This window comes from Brachyhypopomus gauderio, chromosome 13 (assembly GCF_052324685.1).
Source record: "Brachyhypopomus gauderio isolate BG-103 chromosome 13, BGAUD_0.2, whole genome shotgun sequence".
NCBI classification, from domain to species: Eukaryota; Metazoa; Chordata; class Actinopteri; order Gymnotiformes; family Hypopomidae; genus Brachyhypopomus; species Brachyhypopomus gauderio.
Window position 1 is genome coordinate 15,357,132 of NC_135223.1, and position 19,579 is coordinate 15,376,710.

The window sequence follows — 19,579 nt, forward strand, 5'->3', positions numbered from 1 at the left end:
GTTACTTTTCATTCTGGTTCGAGACCCAAATGTCTCTTCTTCCAGGACAGCCCTAGAGTTGGTGGAGTGTTACTCACTGATTAAATTGTTATCAGTGGTTATTAAGCACAAAGCCGTCTATAAACATTTTAACAAGGATAGATTAGGGGTTGTATTGTAAATTTGTGATGACTTTTCAATATATTTGTGTAACTTGAGTACCTACCAACCACCCAAGCTTGTGAAGGAAGATGTCTTTATCACATGGGCTAAAACAACCCTCAGATTTGGCTCCTTTCTATATGTCAAGAGAGAAGTCTTTAGTATTATATCACTCCCGATCTAAGAATCCCCACCCAGCTTGAGAATTTCTATTCTAAAATTGAGCCATTTTTTGTCATATGCTCAGATTTGCCATTATTATGTCAAAGGTAAGAGTGGGAACTGCTCTGGTGCCTTCACAGTCAGCAGGGACCTGTACGTGTGTGCTAAACAATTTGTGCCTTTTTCAACCTGGGTCTGTATGCAGCAGGGTTGCCAACTCTCACGCATTGAGCGTGAAACACACGCATTTGACCGTTTTCACACGCTCTCACGCCACACTTGCGATATCTCACGCCGAAAAAAAATCTAGTTTATTTACCTCTGATCCACATCTATGATTCAATGAATTACTAGTTCGCTCTGGCGCCAACCACCGGCGATCGATAGATCGCGATATAATACTTAATTTGTGTCCATTCTACGTTGGCCACCCCCCGCCCCCCGTAAACAATCTACACTCGCCACCTCTTCCAGGTTCAAATCTCACTCCAAGTGATCTTCAAAAGTTGGCAACCCTGATGCAGGGCCATCAACAAAGCCTTCTCTAAAAGAGGCATCAGTGCCAACTGTGCAAGGGTAAACTACAGATGAGAGAAATGTTCAACAGTCAAAAATAAAGATGATATCTTTGTCTATCTATGCGTTTCTTTGCCCATTTAGCAAAGCTAATTTAATACTAATGGAAGAAGTAATATATTATGCTAATTATTTGGGTTACTTACTGCAGGACCCACAGTAACATTTAATGATGTTGATTTGTTAGTTGAATGTCTGTCAGATCAACTTAATCTTATCAAGAGGTGAATAACATGGGAGTAAAAGTTATAAAGTTCAAGTTGTAATTATAAGTTGTAAGATAATAGGGGTTAGCAAAATTAGCATGCTGTGCTAGGGGAAAATGTTCTTAATGTCCCTTTGTAATTAGGCAAGTGTGCTTTGTGTTGTATAGGTATGTATGTCAGTGTGGATGTCACAGAGGCCTGACACCAGAGCAACCTATGGTTCAAACAATTGTTGCATTACTGTGCTTTCTCTGGCAACAATATTTCTCCCAAGGCTCCCAGGGAAGAGGGGGCGGAATGGGGGGGGGGGGTTCATTATCATTATCATTTAGAGAAACAGGCAATTAGACTGGTCATTCCAAACAAGGTAGTTTTGACAATTTCAGAAGGATGTGTGCTTGGTTGAGCCCTCCAATTCATATGATACATACACCTGCCACAACTTAGCTTATTAAGATAATGAATGTTGGTATTAAGACAATGAATTAATGTATTAATTGAATAAGATCAAATTAAGATTTGATTGATTTTAAACCATAATTGGCACGGTTCACCCCTCAATCCTCCCTTGGGTTTGTTGGTGTTCATGTAGGCCTATAGGATCATCTGTGTATATGTGTGTGTCAAGGTACAGAGGGCCCCCTACTGGTCGCCCCCGTCTACAGCGGCAGCTGTCCTGTCTATTGTTGTGTTGTGTTCGTCCCTCAGGTGGGCGGAGCCCGTGATCCGTCTCACCTGAGGGTCGTTTGTTTGCCTATATATGTCGTCTTTGTAGCAGTTGACCACTGGTTATTATATCCTTCTTTTGGATCATGTCACAGGTTTTTGGTTTGCGCACTTTCTTTAAACCATCCTTTTTCCCTGAGACTTGGCGTGATCGCTTCCATTTTATTTCGCTCACCCTGCCCATCACAGTGTGATTACATCTGTGTTTTTCTTAGAGTGTTATTCGTATCACCTGTCTCTTTTCTCATTAACGTTATATGTTACACTCATGTCTTGGTATTGTCGGTGTGTTTAAGTGTGTGTTGTCTATGTTCCTTGTCAGTCATTGTCCAACTTCAGTCCCGTATTTTCCTCTCATTGCAGTCAAGCGGGAAAACATTGAACCGTAAACACTAGTGAACTCTCGTGTTTACACAGTCACCAATCCTTACCTGAAGACACAGCAGTCAAACTGTAAACACTGCTGAACTCTTGTGTTTACACATCCACCATCCTTCCCTGAAGACACACCAGGCAAAGTGTAAACACTACTGAACTCTTGTGTTCACACATACACAATTTATAAGTCACAATGTTGATTTCACTTTATATCCTTTGTTCACTTTGTTTACACTCTTTCTTCTACATCAATTCCTACTGTTGCTATGTACACATTGTAAATTGTGTTTTGGTGTTCTTGTGTAAGTATACCATAGCTGTCAGTAATGTCAGTGTATCCAAACCCTGTCAGAGATATAGTCTGTGAGTTTTCATCTTTCATCTTACTTTGGGAGAAGACACATGTGGAGCTCCTGACCAGCCCTGGAGGTTTTGTCCTGAGCCCAAATGCAGCAGTGGTGTTGCATTTGGTGGATGCATCCTACTTCTGACACCAACAAAGTGCTGGTATGGAGAACCAGAAAATGTCGTTCCATACTCTTAATTATAATGATGCACTCGTTAGAAAGACATACACATAATAAGCAGAGAGTGGAACTGAACTAACGGGGGACATCGAGGGGAGGGGGTGGATGACTAAATAACAAATACGCCATAAAGAGGATAACACATTTCTACCATGTGAAGACACAGCTGGAATAAACCCCAGCAACTGTAGGTGACCTTCTACGCCGTAGCCCTGAATCCTGATATACTGCGTTGCACTGTGGTGTGGCAATTGCACAGCGGTGGAACAGACAGCTCTACAGAGCTCATCAGCATTGCTGAGAAAATCACTCCGTGTCCAGCTGCCAAAAGCTAGAGGACCTTTATAAGACGTGCTAATAATAAAAAGCCCTCAATATATGCAAGGATTCCAGCAACCCCTTTCATCACCTGTTTACCCTCCTACCATCTGGCAGGTGTTACAGGTTCGGGCACAACCCAAAGCTCCAGACTATGGAACAGTTTTAATCCCATGACAGTTCACTTACTAAATAAGGCTGCTGTCAGTTCTCAAGAGCGGCCAGAACCACACATTATGGACCCCATGTAATGCAGTCTGCTGCAACCATCCCCTGAACTTTATAAGGCATTCAGACACTTTATATTCACCATGCTCATCACTGTCTGTCAATGTTATCTGGGCTGCTGGGTTTTTTAAACAATCATCATGCTTCCTCTTATCATTATGGTTAAACTTATTACTGCAATTTCTACTTCATTTGCTGGTGGTGGATAGGGGTCAGTATGGCATCTCGGACTAGTCTGAAGCTATGCGGAACCCTACACAGCAAGCCATGATGCACTGGGTGTTCTGACATCTTTCTGTCATAGTCAGCGTTAACTTTTCCAGAAGTTTCTAGCTTTCTAGTAGCTTTTCTGTGGGATGCTCTCCGTGTGCATTCAGTGAGCCTTGGGCATCCGTGAACCTGTTGCTGGATCACCAATCGTCCTCCCTAGAACCACTTGTAGTAGGTGCTCACCCTGGTGGGAACACTCCATAACACCTGTGGTTATGGAGATGCTCTGACTGAGTCAACTGGTCATCACAATTTGGCTCTTGTCAAACTCACATGCTTGCCCGATTTAACTGCTTCCAACACATCAACTTCAAGAACCAACCGTTCACTTTGACAGGTGCCATTATAACAAGATAATCTGTGTTATTCACTATAGCTGACACTGGAGTAATTACCAAAATAGAACAGTGATGATCCAATATTGTACACTAGGATAAAATTTAGGGACATGATGCATTTTAAAATGGTGACACCTCAGTCCTTCTCCAGCTGTCATGTGGTTGGGTTTATGGAGCAGACTTTTCCAAAAACAGCCTGAAACAAGCATACCGGTAATCATTCAGTGCTAGTGTGAGTATCACACTGGACACCATCTCTTATTTAACATGATTGTTAGACTAAGATGAGTTTGAGTATTTTGCACTAAGCACATTAGACAAACATCATGATCCACCTAAAAGACTTCTCCTGAGAAATTGATGTGATACCAGTGTGGGCTGCAATCTGGAGAACACTAAAGTTAAGTGGAGGAAAACAGCATTTAAAATAAAAACAAAACCTCTCTCTCGCAAACACACTGAAATTGCACAAATAAATGTAAAGAGAAGCTGTCCGTGCTCTGTCAGGTCCGGGGAGAAGGGAGGTGAATACGTGCGCCTATCTTCTGCTTGGACCCAAGCCAGCACTGTCAGCCTGTCAAGCGGTTGAAGAGCTGTTTTCCACACTTTTGTATGCACACACACACACACACACACACACACACACACACACACACACACAGTCACACACTGCAAAATGCTCTTTTTCCCTGCCAGTAAAAGGTGCAATGAAGTGTCCCCTTAAAGAAAAGGCCTCTTTGGGCCCTCTACCAACTCCGCCACCTCCAACAGGCCTTCAGCATAGATTAAGAAATTAAGCTAATTCCTTTATTGTGTTGCCAAGAGGAAGTGGCACAGGAAGAAACGACTGGCTTTATTGCCATGTCAGCAGTTCCGATTCACGTATCTTCCGGCGACAGGACGATGAAGCAGCAATTAACTTTTCTCAAGCCCGCCATGAAAATTTAATTCAGCAGCTTCTGCAGCCTGGAAGCACCTTTGAGGAGTCACGCTCACAAAGGCTGCAGAGTACACAAGGACCTGGGAAGTCCCATCTGTTCTGCAGAGGCGCTTAGATCTATATACATGGTACCCTCCAGAATTATTAGTACCCTTGGTAAAGAGGAGTCAAAGAGACCATGAAAAATGTCTTTATTGTTTAGCAGTTTGATCTTATACTGATAATGTGAGAGAAATCTAACCTTTCTAGTGACTTAAAATCAAGCAAAAAAAAAACTCATTGCAGGAAAAAATCAGAGGAATAAAGAATGTTGAGATTTTCCCCCCAAAATCGTTCATTGAGGGAGATTGTTGGCATCTCCTATTGTTGGCCCGCTTTCTGTTCTACTGGCGTGAAATATATGAGGTGACCTGTGGGCCACACATCTTTAGCCATTTGTCAACTTGGAATAGATTACAGAAGTCATAAATTAAATGAGACAAAGGGTAGTTGAACCTCATAAATCACGGCTATAAAAAAAATGGTTATATGAATAGTTTCGCGCCTAAAATACCCCTCGACACTATTAGGACAATGATTTGTTTTCAAACAAAGTGCCTGGAAAATGACCTAAGTGTATTTTATGCTCAGGTGGGGTGATGAGAATAGTTTAAGACAGAAAACTTTCTCCAAGAGTCACAGCTTTAACGTTGCATCAGATTGGATTTCATTCTGAGGTTATTCTGAGGTACCATCACCAACATAACACTTGTTCAAACATTGTAATAGTAATTAATGAATTTATTCGTTTGTTTGTTTACTTGTCTTGAACAAATTACTTGATTTGTTTTGATTTATTTAACTATTCATCTTCCAAATTTACTGATTTTATTTTTGCTTTCCTCTTAAGTGTCCAAAAGTGAGTTGTGATGTGGCCATTAGTGAATAATCAAAACAGTAAGCATTGGTTCCAGGCTAGTGTCCTGGGCTGGGCTGGGCTGGGCTGGGCTGGGCTTGCAAAGGTGCAGGATTTAGCTCTGCCGCCAGGATCTGAACTGGATTAAGCAGTTTAATGGACGAATGAATGAATGGATGAATTCATGAATGAATAATAATAATAATAATAATAATAACAACAGTGATTTTATTAATAACAGTAATATTAAAGTCAAAGGCTGCAGCAGTTTTCAGTAATCATTTGGTTCACTGGGTAAAAATATTTCCCAATTTCTTTCCTGGGTGAATCTGAATCATGGCTCACAATATACCGTATATTTGAAACACTACTCAGGTTGCAGAACTCATTAGCTCATGCCATATGCTGTGTGCAGTAGCTAGGGAACGAGGAGCCATTTCACACTCAGCCCTGGAGTATCCACGCTTAGATACAGAGAAGCAGGTTGTAATAAATTCAGCTCATTCCAAAGTTCAGCGCTATAGTGACTATGATGGTGACACCAAGGATAACAACAAAAACACTCTGGCTGTCAGAAATGCCAGAACATTTTTTCACCAATTCTGAAATTCAAATCCAAACCCCCAATGAAACATGCTTTACTGACACTGAAGTCTGCTATAAGAAGGGATTTTTCAAATCAAAACATGACAAAAACCTTTTATATTACATTTTGTAGCCTTTGTTTTCAATACAAAGTAACCTAAAACAAAAAAAATGTGTCATCAAAGCATTTTTTTTATCTGGGTTGTCGTAGAACCCTACCTGCCAGGAGAATACCTGCCAGGAGCGTACCTGCCAGGAGCGTACCTTCCAGGAGCGTACCTTCCAGGAGCGTAGATTCCAGGAGCGTAGATTCCAGGAACGTACCTTCCAGGAGCGTAGATTCCAGGAGCGTACCTTCCAGGAGCGTACCTTCCAGGAGCGTAGATTCCAGGAGCGTAGATTCCAGGAGCTTACCTTCCAGGAGCGTACCTTCCAGGAGCGTAGATTCCAGGAGCGTAGATTCCAGGAGCGTACCTTCCAGGAGCGTACCTTCCAGGAGCGTAGATTCCAGGAGCGTACCTTCCAGGAGCGTAGCTTCTTTGGCCTGCTACCCTGAGAAAATCAGGTGCCTTCCAAGTTTTCTTGGTGTGAATGGTTTGATGGAGGCAGAAATGGTGTCTTGTGTAATTTCCTAAATGTTTGTCATTCAGACAGCATGTGTGCCCTCTAACATGACATCTGCTGTAAAACCTTCAACCTTCTGCAGCATGTGGACATGATATGGAACATTTGAGTATCAGCATGAGTTGCCATTGTGCTGTACACTTCACAAAATGCCATCCTGCAGCAGGTGGGAGGCAAAACCAACTCAGGATACAGCCTATCAAAGCGTTTTTTTTTTTTGCTAAAACAATTTTCTTGTTGGAGGGAGGGGGAGTTAAAAGAAGACTTCCACTATGCCCTTGCAAGTCTATACAGATAAGGAAATCTTTGCTGGCAGCATCCTTGCTAGTCATTTTCCCCTCAAGTGTCCAGGCTGCTTTCAGGGAAAGAGATCTCTTCATCTGAGATCCAGCACTCCACTCTCACAGGCCACCTCTGAGGTGTCGTAGGGAACACTACGGTGGCACAAAGCATACAGATCTGTCTGCACTGGCAGCCACGGGGCAATGAGGGATGATTCCATCTGATAGAAAAGTCGATAGAGACTTCCATGACCTTGAGGGGAATCTCGTGGCCACTTCTGTGAGCCACACATCGTGTGAGGGAAGAGATTGCCTCACAGGAGAGCAACACATAAAATAGATGTGCAAAATCTCACCGAATCGTCATTTTTCATACATTACTGGAACCCAAATGCCAGTGGAATAGGTGAGCTAATCAGCTTTTTTGCTCTCCCAGTTGGTTGATGGGGGATTTTACTCATTTGTGATGAACCCCAGTGCCCGCTAGCCTCTGGGTAACAGGTCAAGAACTGGAGCAAACAGCAGGTGATTATAATCCTCTAATCCATGAGATGCATCCTGCTAAAATGATTCTAACCACAATGGCGAGTGGTGAGTTGAACGTGGAGTGAGAGAGTCCTCCCATACCCTAGAGTCATGCCGAATAAAGGAACAATACAGCATCACGTGATATGACACGACACCAGAGGACAGTGCACTAGTATCAAATATATTATTTTATTGTTATCTGTTGTAACTACTTGTAATGATGATCAACCCCAGTAGAAGGTGCTGTTACTCCAAGATTTCTATTCGTGCAACACGGGACACTGAGCAACTCTGGGCAATGCTAGTTGGATATGTTCTTTAGAATGTTCTCAGTTCATACAGCACTGACTGGGTGGAGACCAAGTATCCCCCCCCCCTCCTCTCCCCTCTCCTGTATAGTACATAAGTGTAAGCCAGGCAGTCTGACAATCTGGTGTTTCACAACTCTCCCACCCAAGGATTGAAAAGCACCACTTGTTCAAAAGAACAAGAACCAACAGAAGAATCTTTTTTTTAGAAAGCATTGTGCACTCTAGAGCACATCTCACAATTTGGATACACGCACACACACTCATATACACACACACACACACACACACACACACACACAGACGCGCGCACACACACACACACACACACACACACACAGCAGGTCATTCAGATCAGGCTCTCACTCTCACATAGCACTGAACAACAAATAAAACAGCTTGTGCATTCAAGGACTGTGTTTAACAAAGATCAGATCTTTCGAGGACTGTGTTTAACGAAGATCAGATCTTTCAATGACTTTCAATGTTTAACGAAGACCTTTCCAATATCCAAGAAAATGAAATGTTCAATGAAACTATTTTAGTCAACAGAAATACAGCAGTTATAAGTGATAACATTCAACCAGCTGCTCATTACCACAAAACACATGCTGACACAGTGATCGGGACCTCACCACTAAAGGGAGGCGTTGTGTATTACCCCGGAAGGCTGTGTAGTAAGACTAAAAACACCATTACAGTGCTGTAAGTGCTGTCATTATGTATGGCATGCAAACATCGTATATCAAGAGGAGGAGGGGTTGCAGCAATGTTCACATCAGCCCTACAGGCTCTGCTCCTTTGTAGCTGATCTGAAGACCGTGCCAGGCAGGCTGCTTAATGCCACAGAACTGCAGACATGGTACGAAGAGCTCTGGGCAGAGCAGTGAAGGTGCGATGAGCACCGTGGACTGGAGGGTGTGTGTGGGAGCAGGCGTGCTGCTCTCGAGGCCTGACCTCATCTCCACACCCAGAATCAGACTCAGTCCCACAGCAGGGAGGCTTTAATCGAGGTCTTACTGTATCTGATGCTTGAAACAGACAGGAGAAGAGGGAATAATAATCCTTGCAGCCTCAGCAGGAGCTTGAAGGGGATTGTGCTACAGTAGGACGTTCATACAGCTTCCACTCGATCATTTAAAAATCTAATGACTTTTATTTTAAAATCTTTAAAATATTGGTAAACTAGATTAATCTGGATTTCATAACCTGCTAAAAATGACAAATGCATTTCACATGGATGACATTTACTGTATAGCTGCAGACCATTGTATTCATCTTGGTTTTCATTCAATAGAGACATCTAAGTTTATGCATATATGCATACAGGACATTCCACCTCTCCCTCTAGCACGGGAGACAGGCCCCTTAGGCTATGTGAGGTTTCTGACATGTTGGAATGAATAGTTCACTCATCTTCACTAAGGCGTAGGGATCAGTGGATGGACTCCAGGTCAGTTTATTAACACATATGATAATTCGAATCTCAACCGCGATTCAAATATATTCAATATATCTCCCTGAGATTCATTATTTTATGAGCACTTTTTCTGAAAGATTCTATTTTCACATGAATTTACCTATTTCATCTGATTATGAGAGATCTCTTGCTTCAATTTCATATAGTTTTGTTGCATTCCTATTTTTGTATATATTTGTTGCAGGAGTTACCCATTAAATCCAATAAATATCACTAGATCATGGCTGGAATCAAACCACCAAGAAAGTTGGGCTCATTCCTTATGTGAACTAAACAAACCCAACACATCTTAAAAGCCATATTATCACAGTATTAAAAGGCTCTGAGAGTAGTGCCACAGAATTAGCAAAAAACAAAACAAACATGCAATTTCATATATTATTTCATACTTATTTCCACATATATTTTCAATGTGATTACTGCAATCAGTGTTTCGCTTTATGACATTCTGGTACGAGACAGTGTGGTTTCGGTTTATGACATTCTGGTACGAGACAGTGTGGTTTCGGTTTATGACATTCTGGTACGAGACAGTGTGGTTTCGGTTTATGACATTCTGGTACGAGACAGTGTGGTTTCGGTTTATGACATTCTGGTACGAGACAGTGTGGTTTCGGTTTATGACATTCTGGTACGAGACAGTGTGGTTTCAGTTGCTTTGCTGTCACCAATTTGCCAACAAGTGGATCATAACACATTCCTGAGCAGAGGAAGGGAGGACATTTCTATTTTTACCCCAGCAGAGGGCTTCCCCGGGTGCCTCAAAAAGAGAGAGAGAGAGAGAGAGAGAGAGAGAGAGAGAGAGAGAGAGAGAGAGAGAGAGAGAGAGAGAGAGAGAGAGAGAGAGAGAGAGAGAGAGAGAGAGAAGGGGGGTAGAGAGGGGAAAGAGAAAGTGAGATAGAGTCAGATTTCAGAGCTATCTGTCTATCCTGTAGTTCTGGAAGAGAGGAAGAGAGAGAGAGAGAGAGAGAGAGAGAGAGAGAGAGAGAGAAAGAGAGGGAAAGAGTAAGGCAGAGAGAAAGAGGGAGAGAGAGTTTGGGAATAATCATTGAGATTGTCTCAGTATAAGAAGCCATTTGAAGAAGAAGCACTCTCAAAATGAGCAGAACAACATTTTTCGAGGTAAGAAAAATGTCAAATATAATCAAATTTACAATTCACTAAAATTGACTAAAAAGAAGCAGTGAGCATTTCAAAGTTCAATGCCTTGTTATATAGTCATATCTTAAACTTTGCCTGAAGCTTAAAGCACATGTTCAGTGGAGTGTGCCAACTACTTTAAACCCAGTGTCCATTTAAATAAAAGTGAGATTTTGCTTGAGATGAAATCGTACTGTATTTGATTACATTAAAAAAAAACTTTAATCCTTATGTGCTTTGCCAGGCATAGATGTACCTGGTCATGATCTTCATATAAATTATAGTGTGCAGTGTACTGAATCTGCTCGTTGTGGCTAATCCACTCCCTGTCTGTGGCCCTGCTATGGACTTGGTCAGGGAGAGGACAGGAATATCGTAGGTAGTGTCATTTAGTGAAATATGGACGCAGCAGATGTGTCTGAGAAAGTGCCATGCCATGATGTTCCTTTAGGGAAGGGAAGCGTTGCACCATGTTGCGTGATTTTGGTGATTACACCACTGCAGGCAGACAGTATGGGAATTCTAAAGAGGCATATCACACTGTCATGGCAAAACCAAAACTATTTCAGTGCCATAGGAAATATTGCTTTGCAAAATGCAAATCTTTAAATCTTTAAATGCGCTCACTTTTCTTCATAAATCCCATTGGTCACCAGGAATTAGTTTTACTGTCAGAAACAATTTTAAGCCTCAATAATGAATCTGGTTGCCTGTTCATTGGGAGGTCTTGTGGTATTTTTGCCCTGGTGCTCTGTAGCTTTGTATTCAGCTGAAATAGCACAGGTGGGTTTGATCTTTCACACGCTGATCATACGTGCCTACATGTTGCAACCCTTATTAGACACGTGCAAATGTAGCTCAGTACCTGTGCAACACCCTGGCCTTCATGTAGGACTAGCAACTTTCTCATGCAGGGTTGTGTGTGTGTGTGTGAGTGGGTGTGTGTGTGTGTGTGGGGGGGGTCGAATGGGTGACAGGGGACAGCCGGCACTGTCCGTGAATCATGCATGCATTCATAATCTAATACACCAAAACCTCCAACCTGCACTAGTAAGAAACAGAGCTGGCGTTCATGATACAGGTCATAAAGTTTATTTAATTCAGATGAATGTATTGCTAGGCAGAACAAGGCCTACAGTGGCGTGAGAGTTGGACGTTGGCACTGATCCCACCCAGCAGGGCGGCGGCCACAGCCTGATCCATCCCTCATCATTACTCCCACATTCCCTCAGCCCAGAGGCAGAGCAGATTTAGCACAAGCAGCCCAGGAGCCAGCACTCTGAAATTAGCACGGGCACTTTCATCGATTACTTTGCCTGACTGAAATTGCGACGGCTTTACGACCCGGCCCTTTGACCATGTGCAGAGGCTTCTGTCTGGTGTCAGCGTGGGTGACTGCTGCATTCTGTGCTGGACTGGCTAAAAAATGTGTGTTCATTTATGTGATTTGCTACAGAGAACAAGCGTTTGAACAAGTGCAACTCCTGGGAACGTTTCTGCTTTTATCAACATTCATTTTCCACTCAGTTTTTAAATTCACAAAAGATTATGTTTGTATCAGAATCATTGCCGTTTTGAAATATCCTTCAAACCCATCAAGCTTTTTGAAGATAATCAGTTATATCCATGTAGAGTTTCAAGATAATCAAATTTTTTTATAATCAAAGAATCCATTATGTATCTCTGAAGAGCCATTGCTTCATTCCTTTTGGGTTCTCCCTTTCTCTCTCTCAACCCACCCACCATCTTAATCTCTCTTCCCTTCTATCTCTCCCTCTCACTCTCTTCCCCCTCTCTCTAACCCTCTTTTCACTCTCCTTCCCCTCTTCTCCCTCCCTGCTCTCTTTCTATCTCTCCCTCTGCCTCTCACCCCCTCCTCAACCTTGCCTCTTTCTGTCTTTCTCTCCCTCTGTGAACAGGATCAGCAGGGCTCTGGATCTCATGGTGCATGAGCACTACATCTTTGATAATTAGACATACAAGGCCTTTTAAGAGGCTTTGCTGGGTCACAGCAATGTGTTGTACTTGGTGTTTTACACAGAAACCCTGCTGTGATGACACTTCAGAGCAGAGGGTCAGCCTGAGGACAGGCTCTCTCTAAACACCCGCCTGAGGTGTGAGCACAAGCTCCACTCGCAGAACTGCAGTTTAGAGAAGGATATGTCAGTATGTAGGAGTTTGAGTGAAGGTCTCTCAGTGTTGGAGACACACCTGCTTTCACCCGAGATAGTGTAAAAGGTCAGCTTCAGTAAAGAATTATCAGTACGTTTTTGTATTACCTGATCTCACTCATTAATCCTTTCTGCTAGCTTGAACTAATTAATTACCAAAGAGCTGAGGAGATGTTTTATTCTCTGAATCACATTTGCAGCGTTTCTTCAAAAGAAAAAAATGACGAGCTAACCTTCAGATTTTCTGGCGGCTTGAGTCAAAAGAACGCATCGGTGTTGTGGACCAGTGTTGACCGGTGTTGTGGACCAGTGCCCACAGAATAGTGCACACCTCTTCTCACAGAGGAATATTCTGTCTAGAATAAGGCTGACCACGGGTAAACACTCGAATGCAGCGCTTTGTGTCTAGACTAGACTAGAGCAACACCCGTCTACAATGTGTCTCGTCTTCTTCTGCTACCATTCTGCAGAGCTTTGGGTATCAATTAGAAGGTTATTACACTCTCCGGTATAAGCGTGACAGTTCTGCTGATCTCTGGACCTGAGGTGCTTTCAGCGCAAATTGCTCCGCTTTCCAACCTCTATACATGCACCATAAATCAACCCGCGACATCCTCTAATTAAGATTAAAAACATCTGCATCACGACCCGGTGCATCAGGGAGATGGAGAGCTCGCCTACAGGGATACGCGAGACCCAGTTCGGCTACATACCCATGATAGACGTGATAAATATGCGATGAACCCGGGCCTAACGCGCCTATGATCTATATTTTCTAAAACGTTTGGCTCGTCAGCCACTTACTAAGGCTAAATAAGGCGCTCCGTGCCACCGAGGCACCGTCCGTGCGGACAGCTTTAATCTGTCGGATTTAATCCGTTTATTTGGGCACGTCGTGGCGGGATGAAGCAGGTAGGTCTTCATATTTATGCAGCTGTTCATGCTTTCAGAAGAGATTATCGTTACCTCCATAAAACTCGATTTTAAGCTGTGCGGTTTGTCTGTTTCCACCTGTTTATTTACTGTTAATTCTCAACATCTATAAAAGCGGTGGATATCTGTACTTGGACCTTAGATGTGAAGCGCGAGCTATTTTAACATTCTCAGTACTGTGGTTCTGGGTATGACGGGCCTATACCGCCCACGCCGAGGTCAAGATCCCTCTACATCAGTCTGATTTATGCTGATGGAATTAACATGAGGCGATGCAACCATAGTGTCTCCTTACTGGTCTAAAATAATACTTGTGTTCGTTTAGGTGGAGATTCTGGATGCTAAGACAAAAAAACAGTTGTGTTTTTTGGACAAGGTAAGCAGAAATTGACCGTAAATTAACTATTTTGCAATTTCCAACAAGTCTGCATTTTAGCACTTCCCCTACACTAACACACCTGGTTAAATAACAGGTATGGTCATTAGCCGACGAGATTAATCTGATGTGTTTTGACAGGCAAACACTTTTGCAAACTTTAGATATTTACATATAAATATCATAGAATATTTCAACAAATTCCACAGGAAAACATCAAATGACAACAACAAATGGTTGTTGGTTTTCCACGGGGTTTTTTATGAGGTTACGTTCTCAACATGAAGACAGTTACACTGCTCTGGCAATAACTTTAAGCTCTATGTAAGAATTCAACATCATGTGTTTGTGTACAGGTTGAACCTCAGTCAACCGTTGGTGACATTAAAGCATTGTTCCACAAGTCACGTAAGATTCAGTTAATTGGTTCATGTCTCAGTGCCATGTTGGTCAGATGCAACATGACATTATATGTCTCACTAATGAACACATGTTGAGTTTTGTTTCGCTACAGAGAACATTAAAATGTGTACAAATTTATCTCTTTCTCTTTCTCTCTCTCTCTCTCTCTCTCTCTCTCTCTCTCTCTCTCTCTCTCTCTCTCTCACACACACACACACACGCACATATTTACTGTTGATTCCTCCAAGATCCAAGGTGGTATCCAGCAAGACAAGCTCTGAAACTACATCCCAGTGAGTACAAGACATTTCATACTTAATAAAAGTCTCCCATTAACACTATTAAACATTATACTGATACACTGTTATCGTTTGAGACTCCTGTATTGTATATCACCTGTACAGATACATGTGGTGAGGTGCTCTGGTCAACATGATCATGAGGCACTGAACACAAGCTGCAAGAGCCTTCATTTGAAATCATTATATGGGTTAACACCTTCCCAGAAGACATCTAAAAATGATTCTTCCATTAATCTTTTATGTCATCTATATAGCGGGTTTAAAAAGGTCAACTTGAGATTCATACACAATGAGCTCATATAAAATTAATCCACTTGCTCCAGAAGCAGCGTCTCATTCCTCTGAGGGAAAAGCTGAAGGGTCTTTTTTTTCTCTCACTTGTGACTTACGTTGGCACAGAACATAATTCATCATAGCATCAATTAAAATTAAACTGGAAAACATCTGTTATGTTGGGGGGGGGGGGGGTGGTGTATAGTATCATGATCTCTAGAAGGTCGTGCTGACAAGTGAACACAGTATAGCGCAGAATCAAAAGCCATCATATATTGACAATACATTACAGTTTTATTAAGAATGACAGGATCAAAGTAACCAGATAATATCATTATTAAACTGGTTTTAATGTTTTTATTTTCTTTTCAGTGGGAAACCAGCTTACAGATGCAGACGTTCTTCAGAATCTCCCAGTCGGGACCACGGCTACGCTGTACTTTCGAGACCTGGGTGCGCAGTTAGGCTGGACAATGGTAAGAGCAGGGACACCGTCGAGCTGGACATGATCGCACATGCCTCATGAATGACTGCGGAATATAATCAGTGCTTATATGGAACATTTCTGTCAGCAAGAATTCCTGTTTTGGATTCCTAGAGTTCCTAAAGGTGGAACACCTAAGTACACCCTATGATAAATGTAATGTGTTGAGTATCATTAGTGCTGGAGAATGACGTTACCTTTCTGAGTCTTGGTAGAATTTACTCAGTCATGTGTGGGATTTCTAAGGCTGCTTAGCAACAATGCCAGTTAACGAAAATTGCATAAAGCTAAAAAAAAAAAAAATGAATGAAACCTAAATAAAAGTGAATAATCAGAATTTGCTATGAACCCTGATGTCAGAGATACTTTCCTGTATCATTCCTCTTGAGCTTGATTAGATGAGATTGCATGTCTGATCCCAAACTGAGCAGGATGCCATTTGTCATGTGCAGGTGTTTATGTCCGAGTATGTAGGACCACTCTTAATATACCTCCTCTTCTACTTCCGCCTTCCTCATATCTACGCCCATAAATACGCCTTCAGTGTCAGCCCCCATCCTGTGGTCAGGTACGCCCCCTCATCTCTGGCCCTTATTTCACACCACAGTCCTTCATCTGCACCTCCGTGTTTCAACCTTTTTTAGTGTGTGATTTCGTCTCTGGTGTCCACAGGCTGGCATGTGCTTGTCATTCTTTCCACTACATCAAGAGGTTGGTGGAGACCGTGTTTGTGCATCGTTTCTCACACGGCACCATGCCTCTAAGAAAAATCATAAGGGTATGCACCGAAGACCACACTGCTGGAGACATCATTTAGCTCAGCTCTGACAAGTGGTGTAGTTCTAACAAATAAAAAAGTGATTTATCAGAAGAATAGGTAATATTTTGTATATGTTGTTTTGCTTGATATCACAGAACTGTGTTTATTACTGGGGCTTTTCTGCATGGCTGGCTTACTACATCAACCATCCCCTCTATACTCCACCATGTGAGTGTACACCCAGACCATCATATTCCCTCACACATTTTGAAGACCAGTTCATTATGTTACCAAACACGTATAAATGATTTTGCAGCATATGGTGAGAGGCAGGTCTACTACGCCCTGATCATCTTTGCAGTGAGTACATTTTTAATTTTCAACGATCTCAATGGAAAATTGCACGTTATCTTTACATCTAATCTCTATCTACTACATCTGTACCACATGGCTGGATATTATGGGAAATTATTTCTAAATGTTTTTCGGTTCTTAGAAAAGACTGGGAAACTCATTTAAACTAAAAACAGCCGTGATAGCAGCGTAAGTGCAGTTCATGATGAAGATATCAGTGGTCATTCATAAGCTTCCATTGGGTTTGGAGTCATCGAGTTGTCTGTTTCCTACACAAAGGGAAGCCTGTAAAATTTATTAGTGATAATCAACCATACTCTACAGATGTGATACAGAAAAAAAGATTAAAACATTTCTCTAATATTTCTGTTAATGTTCACTATATTCAGAGTTGGCTCCCATCTTTCATGACTTTTGCTGCTTGTCTTCCAGTTGTGTGAGGCAGGTAGTTTCTCAATTCACTGGTCGCTCAACAACTTACGAGGAGGTAAGCGGCTGATCAACAAATGTCTGCTAGATCAGTACAGACTGCATGACAGACGTCGGAGGATAAAAGACCGCGTTCTGTTGCATTTGGTTAGCAGGGGTCAAGTGTCGGCGTTTCCCTCACCCGTCCAAAAACCCCTTTACCTGGCTCTTCTTCTTCGTGTCCTGTCCCAACTACACGTACGAGGTCAGAGTCCTCTACACACCAGCACAATGTTCTCCAAACACGAGTGAACCTAAGTGTTGCCTTGTCATGCCATTCATGCTTGTACCTGTAGGAAACCGACTGCAATTTAGTAACCTCCCTGCTGTAATAGAGAGTAAACTGAAGTGTTGTAGTTCCTTTAGGATTGAGAATGAAAATCTGTAGAACAGTGGATACCATCCCTTGGTTTCATATCTACCTTCCTGCAAGTTTTACCTCCAAACCAAACTCACCTGATCTAGCTAACTATTGGCTGCATAGAGTTATTGGATAGATCTGGTGAGGTGGATTAGGGACGAAGTTAAACTCTGCAGGGTGGTTGATCTCCAGGACCAGAGTTCATTACCCTGCCATAGAATGTTCTAGAACGTTCTCCTCAGTTCCCTCTTTTGGTCTCAAGAGATTTTCTTTTAAAGCTTTTACTTTGAACATTTTAAAGCAAGGATATCCCCACAAAGTGGCAAAGGTCCAAAACTATTCCCACCAAAGAGTTGACTTAAATGTTCAAGGCTCCCTATTAATTATTCAAACAGGATATGTTTCTAATTAGTTTTAAGAGAATTCTGGACCTGACCTAGCACTTTCTGAGAGAAAACATAAGCAGCCGGCACTTGAGTGTTTGTGTTTTGGCAAGAAGGATGTGGCGTAGTGCCAACAGCTTAACATTTGGTTGTGTAAAATCCAGTCCTCACCCTTGACGGTATTCTTCAATGAACTGCAGGTGGGCGTCTGGGTAAGCTTTTCCATCATGACTCAGTGTGTTCCAGGTGAGTTATTAGCAATGCACAGCTACATCTATATATCTTAATAAAAGCTAGCATATATTATATATGACTGTAATCCTCTTGATCTGGTCTCTTTTTGTTGCAGTTGTTCTCTTCACACTGATAGGATTTGTTCAGATGACGATATGGGCTAAAGGGAAACACAGAGCCTACACCAGAGAGTTTAAGGATTACCCCGCCGTACGCATGCCCATCCTGCCCCTCGTGCTCTGATAGCGAAGACTCATCACTCTACAGGATGCCTGCTCCTCCTCACATTACAACAGGAGTTTCAGGACTAACCCAACTGCACTGATCATAATCCCCCTATGTGAAGATCAATGAAATCGCAGAACTATTGTGAATAATATGAAAGTATGGAGTGGAGTGGAGTGGACTGGACTGTGGTCTACACAGCAGAGTGATGAGGGAGCCTGTGGCTCCCTGTGGCCGTAGGAGCCCGGAGGCTGTCTGTTGCCAACATTAACATTTATATAGACAAAGAGACAGCTTCAGTAATGGCCAGTGACTGTAGAAGAAACGTGAGATAAATGAAGAAAATGTTAATGGTCTCTGGGTGCCTCAGGTGTTTTCTATTTAGTTCTACTGCTTCCATGGCCTTAGAATACCAGGGTTTTACAGTGTGTGTGTGTGTGTGTGTGTGTGTGTGTGTGTGTGTATTGTGTATTTGTTGGGGGTGGGGGGGTGAATAAAAGTAATATATTCCTTTTTCAACTGATGAATATTTACTTCATGACTGCATAGGATCACAATAAAATCATGAATTATCTATTAATATATAAACATTTCATACTATACCCATACTGTATATTTATTTGGCTTGTCCATATTTAACGTGATCAGAAAACATGCAACAATGAAAATAAACAACCATGTTCTCTGTGTACTCAGGAAACACTGCATGTTGGGAAAATAGATTTATAAATCTATTGTGTATTTCCCCATTTGCAGAAAAAGTAACCATCTGTGGTTTGCAATAATGTCACATAATGCAATGTATATATTTAATCAGAATAATATATAGAATAATCTAAGTAGTAATAATCACCATTGGACACAAAAATATCAGTAACAAACGAATAAATATGAATAAATGATTCAGGTCTGGCTGGCTACCTCGTGACTTCTGTTTGCCTCCAGTTTATTGCAGATGTTCTTGCATCTCTGCAGAAGGCCAAGCGATGAAAGTGTGCAGCAGAATGTATCAGAGCTCCAAACAGCAGAGAAGAACCTCAGGACTCTTTTCTCCTGGTTGTGGCCCAAACCCAGCGTGCGTCAGCCTCCCTCGGGGGATGCGGCAGGTTTCTGTCCAAAGCTTCTCCAGCAGAACTCGCAGGTGTGGCTCTGATGTTCCATCTGGCCCCTGCAGCCTGTGAGCAGAGCAGTAGAGACACAGC

The 19,579-nt window shown here is 42.2% G+C and overlaps 1 protein-coding gene across 3 annotated transcripts; it reads left to right on the plus strand.

The window, feature by feature from the left end:
* The first annotated feature begins 10,445 nt into the window (after positions 1–10,445).
* On the plus strand, positions 10,446–19,279 carry tecrl2a (trans-2,3-enoyl-CoA reductase-like 2a). Of its 3 annotated transcripts, none has more exons than XM_076970445.1 (13): positions 10,446–10,633; positions 14,081–14,131; positions 14,488–14,539; positions 14,782–14,826; positions 15,481–15,584; positions 16,045–16,160; positions 16,265–16,370; positions 16,508–16,580; positions 16,669–16,712; positions 17,139–17,193; positions 17,288–17,379; positions 18,119–18,164; positions 18,268–19,279. In XM_076970445.1, the coding sequence occupies exons 1-13, from the start codon at positions 10,610–10,612 to the stop codon at positions 18,393–18,395; spliced, it is 936 nt and encodes a 311-aa protein (XP_076826560.1). In that variant the 5' UTR covers positions 10,446–10,609; the 3' UTR covers positions 18,396–19,279. The 3 variants fall into 3 exon arrangements, with proteins under 3 accessions (XP_076826560.1, XP_076826561.1, XP_076826562.1); XM_076970446.1 differs by having other exon boundaries at positions 17,291–17,379; XM_076970447.1 differs by lacking the exon at positions 10,446–10,633 and adding an exon at positions 13,153–13,734.
* Positions 19,280–19,579: the final 300 nt, after the last annotated feature.